The 9,802-nt window shown below is 54.6% G+C and overlaps 1 protein-coding gene across 1 annotated transcript; it reads right to left on the bottom strand.

The window, feature by feature from the left end:
* Positions 1-2,930: 2,930 nt before the first annotated feature.
* Positions 2,931-9,550, bottom strand: SARAF (store-operated calcium entry associated regulatory factor). Its single transcript, XM_029073899.2, has 6 exons — positions 9,038-9,550; positions 7,631-7,809; positions 5,666-6,080; positions 4,559-4,703; positions 3,956-4,104; positions 2,931-3,076 (listed from the first exon to the last, which is right to left on the bottom strand). The coding sequence occupies exons 1-6, from the start codon at positions 9,159-9,161 to the stop codon at positions 3,051-3,053; spliced, it is 1,038 nt and encodes a 345-aa protein (XP_028929732.1). The 5' UTR covers positions 9,162-9,550; the 3' UTR covers positions 2,931-3,050.
* Between the last annotated feature and the right edge of the window lie 252 nt (positions 9,551-9,802).

The raw sequence follows: 9,802 nt of genomic DNA, 5'->3' as shown, positions 1-9,802 counted from the left end.
CTGGTTTCGTGATATTGCTCAGCGGGTATGGCCCTGTGTATTTTGATTGATGGTATATCTTGAGCGCCCAGTGCGTTTCCTCCTTCTGTATGCATGATTGGTACTTAGTTTAGTACAGCATTGTGCTCACAGGAGAGACTTAGTAAACACTGTGTTGAGAGGTATTTACATAAGCTCCAGTTCAGAACTCATCTGCACAGCTGCTTTACAAGTGCTCAAAAGCCAGAGGTCATCTGAGGGCTTTGATCTCTGACCCCCAGAGTAGCTCCCATGCGACCCTAAGCCCTCTGGAGGCAGAGGACTTTATCTTTGTGTGTTGTAACTGCCTTGGGACCTAGTCCAACCCATGGCATGGTGGAATCCCATCCGGGCATGCCGAGAAGATGGTTGTGCCCCGCTCCTTCTCCCCAGATGGAATCTGGAGTTAGGGGTTGGTAGGGGGAAATAACACCACCCTCAAACTCATCGCCCCTGACAACTTACCAAGCACCGCCCCCCTGTGACCTCCCACGTCCTAAATGTTCCAGCGGTCAGGCAGGAAGGGGGTTCCAGGAAGGGGGTGGTCCGGACAAGGTACCTTTGGGCCTCAGAGCTCCAGGGATTAAAGGTGATGCTCAGTCATGTCTTTCCCTTCCCCACTCTGCCCTGCCCCCTCCCAAGCAATTACCTGCTGGGGCAGGAAGATGTCAGGCCTAAGGGAGAGCAGGTTCCCATGACCGACCCACCGCGAGCGGGTTTTTGATTCCAAAGAGCAGCGAGCCGGGACCCGGCCCGCTACACTTGCATTCTGGATCGACAAAGCACACACTGCCATGGGTGGGTTTTTGTTTATTGAAAGAAATGGGGTCAAGGAAGAGGGAAGGGGTACAGGGATGTGGAATTCACTGCAAAACCAGCCCAGGAAGATATCAGCATTGGCATTGGAACACACGCCTAGAGGAAAATTCACATTAATAGATTCTAAAACAGTCACTCCTTATTGGAATCCAAAGATGGTCAAGGAAAATCACAGTTAATTGAAATACCCTCCTCACGTCCTCAGCGCAAGAGCTGCAGTGCAGAATGCTGCTACAGTTGGGGCTATAACCTAGCCCCTAAACATCTATGACTCTCATATCTCACAAAAAAACTTCAGCGACCAAAGGGGAAAAAAAAAATATCTAACAGCAGCACCAGACCCTGGCATGAAAAGCAAGGTACTCCCCCGCTCTCTAGTTACCCACATTTGGGAAATGTGAGAGAGTACAATAGGGCTCATCCTATTGATGTCAAAATTACTTCTCTTAGCTTCAGCTTAAAAAATAAGCATTGTTAGAAAGTCTAAGTGTTTTTTATTTACATTTCCTTCTGCCCACCCCAGCCTGTGATTTGGAAACAGGAAGAGGCAGGTGAAATGGCAGTGAGCTCGCTAAGCAGTAACTGGAGGAAGTAAGCAGGAGGGAGGGGGAGGATAAAGACAATCCAGGACCAGAGAGAGCTGGGGTAATATCAGTAATTGTGGTATTTGTTAAGCACTTATTATGTGCCAAGGATTGAACTAAGTACTATTACCCAATTGTAATCGATGGAGCCCAAAGCCCCAACCATTCTGGCCTGTGGGTGCTCTCGAATGTGGACTTTTCCCCTTCCTTGGGGCAAGGCGGGTGCGAGGTTCACTGTACTTCCTGAGGGGACGGGCAGATGTGTAACCAGGCAGAGAGCAGAGGCGTGAGGGCACGCTCATGGGAGAAAACTTTTAAGTTTTCGATTTGTGGGGAGTGGGTTATCCAGTTAACAATGCACAAGTGCAGAGTTTATTGGGTACTTCCTACAATTGTATTATTTGTACTATCTGCTGGGGTAGATAGAGGATAATCTGGTCCCACATGAGGCTCACCTAAGTAGGTGGGAGAACAGGTATTGAATCCCCATTTTACAGATGACGGAACTGAGGCAGAGAGAAGTGAAGTGACTCGCCCAAGGTCAGCCAGCAGGCAAGTGGCAGACCTGGGATTAGAACACAGGTTCTCTGACTCCCAGGCCTGGGCTCTTTCCACTAGGTCACACTCCTTCCTGGGCTCTGGGGTCTGAGGCGCGGGCCGGACTGGCCGGGCACAGCAGAGCACAGCCAAGCCCGGAGGCCAAGGGCACAAGGCAAGTTAGCGCCTTGGAAAAGCAAGGTGTTGATGGGAACCCAAAACTCTCAAGGAAAAAAAAAAAGGAAGCAGGCAGGGGACCTAATCAGCCCGTTTGTCCCAGGGCTGTCCAAGAGAACAAGCTGCCTGCTTACCCAGGACAGTGCCCTTGAGCCAGACCCGCTGAATCCTGGGTCCCCTGAGGTGCTCTCCCCGCGGGCCTCCCTGCTCAGGAAGCTTTCCTGGGCCTACATTTAGGCCCCAAGGGTCCGCAATAAAGCTGGGAGATCAAGAGCCCGGCCAGCTCTCCAGTGCCCTGAAATGGGCAGCCGGTTCCTTGCCTCCACTCCCTGCCCCTGTTTCCATATGCCGTCCCAGGTACTTCAGGAACCCGCAGGCCAGAAGGCCAGTTATAGGACTGGCTGGCACCATCCACTCACCAGGCCAGAGCACTTTTTTCTAACAGCTTGATAAAATGCTTTAAAAATCCTCACCAGAAGGAAATGCAACATAAAGCAAGGCAGTCTCCATAAACTGTCTCAGGCACAACTTCTAGAAGGTAAAGCGGAAATCTCAATAGAAATGAGCAGCTGGGCCCGTGGTTTCTCCGGAGGTGCTCCGCCCTCACCAGGACCACCCTGTGCCCACTCTGAGGGGCAGGAACCCGGGCACCTTTAAGAGCTGCAGAAGCCATTCATCTAAGAGGGAGAAAGTGTAACGCGGGCTTGCTCTCTGCTTGAGGGAGTTAGAATGGGTCAAAACCATCTCTCTATTCAAAGGATTGGTCGAAAAAAAGCACACTGAACAAACCACACCCAAACTTGGGAATTTTCTTTCTTTTCATGGGGCTAGCGAGACGATGCACCATTCTGCAGAGAACATGATGGAACTACGGGGCTTTGCATCCAATGAGTTTTTATTCACCCTCCGGGCTTCTCATCTCCTCTTGGTGCCGCCGAATCCTGGTCAGAGAAAGGCGAGATTCAGCCCCGAATCTGATGGAGCCCAAAGCCCCAACCTCTCCGGCCTGTGGCCATTCTTGAATGTGGGCTTTTCTACCTCCCTTGGCGCAAGGCGGGTGTGAGGTTCTCCGGACTTCCCAAGAGGACAGTTGGAAGGGGGCGGGCAGATGTGTAGCAAGGCAGAAAGCAGAGGCCTGAAGGCTCGCTCTTGGGAGAACACTTTTAAGCTTTCTCTTTCTGGGGAGTGGATTATCCAGTTAATAATGCACAAGTGCAGAATTTATTGGGTTCTTACTATAGGCCAAGCACTGTGCTAAACAGTGGGGTCATTCATTCATTCAATAGTATTTATTGAGTGCTTACTATGTGCAGAGCACTGTACTAAGCACTTGGAATGAACAAGTCGGCAACAGATAGAGACAGTCCCTGCCGTTTGACGGGCTTACAGTCTAATCGGGGGAGACAGACAGACAAGAACAATACAAGATAATCAGATCAGACACGGTCCTGTCTCGCACAGGGTTCACAGTCGAAGGAAAAGGGAGACATTTAAGCCCCATTTTACAGAGGAGGAGACTGAGGCCCAGAGAAGCTATGTGTCTTGCCCAGGGGCAGAGCCGAGACCAGGAGCCAGGCCTCCTTGAGAGCCCTGGGCTCTTTCCACTAGACTTCACTGCCTCAGTAGCCAGTTGGTGACTGACTCCTGGGCTCCAAGGCTGAAACTAGAGGCTCAGGCAGGATGGCAAAGTCAATTGGTCGGCTGCCTTACCCGTCCCCCAATCCAACAGAGAGGAAGAGGGCTGACTCACAGCAAGCGACAGAGCCTGGAAAATTCTCACATATAGTCTCCTTGGCAGAAGAGGGGCAATGGTGCCTTACCTGAAGCCGTTCTTGTTCTGGTCCCTGGATCTGGAGGTGCAAAGCCAGAGTAGTTGTCCCAAGGCGAACGAGGAGGAGGACTGTTCCACGTGTTGAAGTGTGGTGGGGGGCAGGAAGGGCTGGCCCACGTGTTTGAAAAAGGGTTTGCTCTGGAGAGAGAGGAGAGGGTTCATGCAATTCTTGTTTAGATGTTGTTCTCTCAGGGTGACTGAGTGAGACCCTCCTTTCTGAATTGGCTTTTCGCGGTGGACCATGCGGGTAGCTGAGCTTCTGCTGTTTTAGCTCTCTCTCTCTGCCCCCTGCAGTTACCGATTGGGTAAGAGGGTCCCATTTCTGTCCCAGCAGGAGAAAGGTGTGTGGGGGGGGTGAATTAGCCAGAGGATCAATTGGCCAGCTAAGCCCCCTAGAAAGCTGCTTAACCTTCTTCACCTTAGCTGCCCCGGCACAGCCCCCTGCAGACAAGTTTGGGGCAGGGGTCACTGTTTCCTTCCTGGAAAAGTGAAACTAGTCCATCCCACCCCCACCAGCCCCTAATCCCAGGCCCCAACCAGGCAGGAAGAAGCAGCAGCAGCTGGAAAATCAAAAGCCGGTTGCAGCACTTACCTGTGACTGCCGCCAAACAAGTATCCCAGCACGCCTCCGGTGCCCAGCCCAGTCCAGAACCCGGGCCCGGAGTTCCTGTTCCCTTGGTGTCCGGAGAAAGGATGGTCAAAACCAGTCGTTCCCCCAAAACCGGGATTAGGTACTCCTTCATTCAAAATGGAAATACAATAGTTAAGTCACTGCCTCTTCTGTTATCTTGTCCATGCCAAGACTCTGCCGCTTACTGTTGTTATTAACATTTGTCAACTAATCACTATGATCACTGATGTGTCTCCCTGTGTGCCAAAGCACTGTGCTAAGCACTGGCATCACTAATCGGATCACACTCGGTCCCTGCCCTGCCTGAGGCTCACAGTCTAGGAGGGAGAGCAGGGATCTCATCTCCACTTTACAGGGGACAAAACGGAGGCCCAGAGTGGTTAAGCGATGAATCCAAAGGCACATAGCAGGGCAGAGGCAGAGCTGGGCCGAGCACCTGAGTCTTGAAGTATTTCAACTTTTGGTGTTATTTTTTCAGATACAAACCTTCAGTTTCAAAACCTTTCAAAAAGGGGAGGGAGGGGGAGCAATGTGACATGCTCATTGTAACTTCAAAGATTCCCTTCAGAGACATTATAAGAGTCAGTAGTCACTCGTCCTAGTAACTCAATAATAGAAAGATGGCCTGAACAATGACCTTGGTATGAGGAAGACTAGATGACATTCGCAGAATGAAGAATGTGGAGTCTTAAATGACTGAATGGGAAAAGGCACACACACACACAAACGTGTACGGCCACACCACACACACGTGTGTACAGCCACACACACACAGACACAAGCACACAGTGAAACTATCGTTAAGGAAGGATTAAAGCAGCAGGGCGTTGACAGCAGTTGCCTTTGTGATCACTCGTTATCGTATGTTAAATTGTTGAAAATCTAAATGCATATTGCTAATCGCTATTCCAGATTCCAGTTTGCTACGATTCCTAATTCCATCATAGGTTTTGGAGGAAGGAGGGAGTGAGTGCGTGGGGGCTGGGGGAGGGAAAGGAAGCAGTAAAGAAAGACGGGTGACCAGCCACCTCCCCACCCCAACCCCCCGGCTGGCTGCAGAGACAGTACCTGTGAAATGCGTTTTGAAGCCCGGAGGCGGGGGTCCCGGGTGGGAGAACCCTTGCTGGTCCTGCCAATGAGTGTCAGGGTGGTCTGAGTACGGCGGCGGAGGGTCCCGGGGGCTGGTGAGGAATAGCTTGTAGATGCCGTAGGCCAAGACAAGCAGGACCACGACAACAACTAGCCCGTTCCCGCCGGAGGGCTCCGCCATGTCCACTTTCTGAGAACGGCTCGAGAAGTAGGAGAAACCGCCGCCTCTGCTGCTCCCCCTCTGCCTCTGGCCGTGCTCGGTCAGCTCCAGGTTATACTCCAAACCGCAGGACCCTCTGAGCACGTAGGGGTCTTCGGGGTAATCGTAGCCCTCGCAGCTCACGACCATCCTCCCAAACCTGTACGCCTGGTCCAGGTCGGCCTTGCACTCCCACTGGGAAAAGCAAGCGCAGACCGTCAACCCGGCCGCCCGAGGGCAACGGCACCGCCTCAGTGTTCGGCGGCGGGCTGGAGAACTGAACCGAACCCCATGGTCTCTGAGGTCCTGAGGTGCAAAGTAACGGTCTGGGGACTAAGTGGACCATATGTGAGAATTCTCCACTCTTAGCAAAGAAGAACAGCAGCGGGAACTCTGTGCCTGCCAGCCCCAGACGAGGCCCCCAAGTCCACCAGGCCCCGGCCCTGGCCCGGCCCCAGCCCACCCAGATGGGCTGGGGGGAGGCCTCGTCGGAGTCCCAGAGTTCCAGTTCTGAAGCTTTAAGAGGCTCGATCCCACAAGGACATAATAATAATAATGTTGGTATTTGTTAAGCGCTTACTATGTGCCGAGCACTGTTCTAAGCGCTGGGGTAGACACAGGGGAATCGGGTTGTCCCACGTGGGGCTCACAGTCTTCAGCCCCATTTTACAGATGAGGTAACTGAGGCACCGAGAAGTTAAAGTGACTTGCCCACAGTCACACAGCTGACAAGTGGCAGAGCCAGGAGTCGAACTCATGACCTCTGACTCCGAAGCCCAGGCTCTTTACACTGAGCCACGCTGCTTCCCCACCCTCGGCAACGACCAAACACTTCTTCTAACCAGGCAAACAGGGCTGGCATCTTGAGAGGGGGCAATGATCAATCGATCAGTGGTATTTATTGAGTGCTTACTGTGTGCCGAGCGCTATACTAAGCTCTTGGGAGAGTTCAATACAAGAGAGTTGGTAGATATATTCCCTGCCCACAAGGATCTTAGGGTCAAGAAGGGGAGACAGACATTAAAATAAATTACAGGTATATACCTAAGTGCTGTGGGCTAAGGGTGGGCTGAATGTCAAGTGCTTAAAAGGTACAAGTCCAGGGACAGGGGCGAGGGAGTAGAGGAGATGAGGGCTTAGTCGGAGAAAGCCTCCAGGAGAAGATGCGGTTTTACTAAGGCTTTGAAAGTGGGGAGAGTAGTGGTCTGTCAGATATGAAAGGGGAGGGAGTTCCAGACCAGAGGCGGGACGTGGGCGATGAGACAGAAGAGTCCAAGCTACGGTGAGCAAGTTGACATTGGAGAAGTGAAGTTTGTGGGCTGGGTGGTAGTAGGAAATCAGTGAGCTAAGATAGGAGGGGGTGAGCTGATTGAATGGTTTAAAGTTAACGGTAAGGAGTTTCTGTTTGATACAGTGGTGGACGGGCAACCACTGGAGATTCGAGGAGTGGGGAGATAATAATGTTGGTATTTGTGCAGAGCACTGTTCTAAGCGCTGGGGTAGATACAGGGTCATCAGGTTGTCCCACGTGAGGCTCACGGTTAATCCCCATTTTACAGATGAGGGAACTGAGGCACACAGAAGTGAAGTGACTTGCCCACAGTCACACAGCTGACAAGAGGCGGAGCCGGGATTCAAACCTATGACCTCTGACTCCCAAGCCCGGGCTCTTGCCACTGAGCCACGCTGCCGCTCCTGATGTGGAGATGTGGACCGAAGAGTTTATCAGAAGCCGCCGGCGGTACCTGCACGTCGAAGCCGTCCCAGCCTTTATTGTGGCACTGCACCACGTCGGGGACGTAGGCGGCGCAGCCCGCGCTGCCACCGGTGCACTGCAGCTGGGGAACCGGAGCGCTGCGGCGGGCGCTGGTGAACTGGCCTCGGTGCAGGGTGAGGGCCTGGATCTCCCGCAGCAGGATTTTCTCTGAAAATGAAAGAGGCAGGCGGTCAGGACCCACCGGGGGCTGACTCGGGGAGATGCTGGAAGCGGAAAGAGTTCCAAGAGGGGGAAGGGGACCCCTTAGCTCCAGCGTGGCTCTCAGTGGAAAGAGCCCGGGCTTGGGAGTCAGAGGTCACAGGTTCGAATCCCAGCTCTGCCACTTGTCAGCTATGTGACTGTGGGCGAGTCACTTCATAATAATAATGTTGGTATTTGCTAAGTGCTTACTATGTGCCGAGCACTGTTCTAATAATAATAATAACGTTGGTATTTGTTAAGTGCTTATTATGTGCAGAACACTATTCTAAGCACTGGGGTAGACATAGGGGAATCAGGTTGTCCCACGTGGGGCTCACAGTCTTAATCCCCATTTTACAGATGAGGGAACTGAGGCACAGAGAAGTTAAGTGACTTGCCCACAGTCACCCAGCCGACAAGTGGCAGAGCTGGGATTCGAACTCATGAGCCCTGACTCCAAAGCCCATGCTCTTTCCACTGAGCCACGCTGCTTCTAAGCGCTGGGGGAGATACAGGGTCATCAGGTCGTCCCACGTGAGGCTCACAGTCCATCCCCATTTTACAGAGGAGGTAACTGAGGCCCAGTGAAGTGACTTGCCCACAGTCGCACAGCTGGCGAGTGGCAGAGCCGGGATTCGAACTCATGAGTTCTGACTCCCAAGCCCGGGCTCTTTCCACAGAGCCACGCTGCACTTTACTTCTCTGTGCCTCAGTGACCTCATCTGTGGAATGGGGATGAAGACTGTGAACCGTGGGAGGATCTAATTACCTTGTATCTACTCCAGAGCGTAGAACGGTGCTCGGCACATAGTAAGCGCTTAACAAATCCCAACATTATTAGCTTAGGAGGCTAAGCCTGCTGATTTCCCCAGAGCCACCTGGGCGTGGCACCTTTGGCCTTATCTTGACACCCTGTGGCCACCTGCAATTTGTCTTCGGGCCTGTCCCCCCTGCAGGACTGCTCGCTCCTCGAGGGCGGAGTCCGTATCTACCTCTCCTGCCCTCACCCCAACGTCTAGTGCAGTGCCCCGCGCGCTGTGGGCGCTCCGTAAATAGTCCCCCGGGCCTCTCCTTGGGCGTCTTGGGCCTGCACACGCCACCCCGCAGGCAGAGCGCGGGCCGGGTCGGCAGCTGTGTGCGGGAGGCTGCGGGGTCAGAGGTCGTCGGCCGGGCCCCGCGGCCCCGGGTCACTCACCGGGCTGGTTCCAGCCGGAGGCGCCGCCTACACTCCCCAGCAGGAGGAGGAGGAGGAGGAAGGGGAGATGGGGGGTCGGGGTGGGGGCAGGGCGGCGCCCCCCTGGCACCCGCAGCCCCGCCATGGCGCCCTCGGCAAGGGCCAAGGGGTCCCCCGGGCCCGGCGGCCGCGGAGCGGCGGTTTCAGGGCGGCCCCCCCGCACGCTGAGGCGCCGGGAGCGGCGGTTTCAGGGTCCCCCGCGCCCGGAGGCCGGGGAGCGGCGGTTTCGGGGTCCCCGTTCCCCCGCGCGCTGAGGCGCCGGGAGCGGCGGTTTCAAGGCCCCCCGCGCCTGGAGGCCGATGGGTCGGAGGGTTCCGGCTCGGGACGCGGGCGGGGGGGGGGGGGGGAGGGCGCCGGACGCCGCTTCCTTGATCCCGGTCCGATATGGTCCGATCCGGTCCGATGTGGTCCGATCCGGCCGAGGAGCACGGAGACGAAGGCGACTTCGGCCGAGACTCCAGAGGCTAACGCTCCGAAGAGGTCGAAGCGCATGCGCCAATTCTCTCCCCCGCCCCCTGCCGGCGGGACGGGTGAATGACGCGATTCGTCGTGGAGCAACGATGGCCGCGCTTTCGTCATCTAATTAGGCCCCGGATAAACAGATTCCTCCCTAGGGTGATGCACATCGGGTCAGGAGCTGCCAACAGAAAAGGCTGTTGGCACCGGGCTACCGCTGCTGTGCCCAGGCCCCGGACGGTCCGAGGGGGGACGACTAATGATAGCATT

The sequence above is a fragment of the Ornithorhynchus anatinus genome, chromosome 10, assembly GCF_004115215.2.
Source record: "Ornithorhynchus anatinus isolate Pmale09 chromosome 10, mOrnAna1.pri.v4, whole genome shotgun sequence".
Lineage (NCBI taxonomy): Eukaryota > Metazoa > Chordata > Mammalia > Monotremata > Ornithorhynchidae > Ornithorhynchus > Ornithorhynchus anatinus.
This window is presented reverse-complemented; position numbering and strand designations above follow the sequence as displayed.

Coding starts and splice junctions, on each gene's coding strand:
- SARAF (XM_029073899.2), bottom strand. CDS start 9,161: ATGGCGGGGCTGCGGGTGCCAGGGGGGCGCCGCCCTGCCCCCACCCCG. Junction 7,810..9,037: donor CTCCGGCTGGAACCAGCCCG/GTGAGTGACCCG, acceptor TTTCATTTTCAG/AGAAAATCCTGCTGCGGGAG. Junction 6,081..7,630: donor GGGACGGCTTCGACGTGCAG/GTACCGCCGGCG, acceptor TGCTTTTCCCAG/TGGGAGTGCAAGGCCGACCT.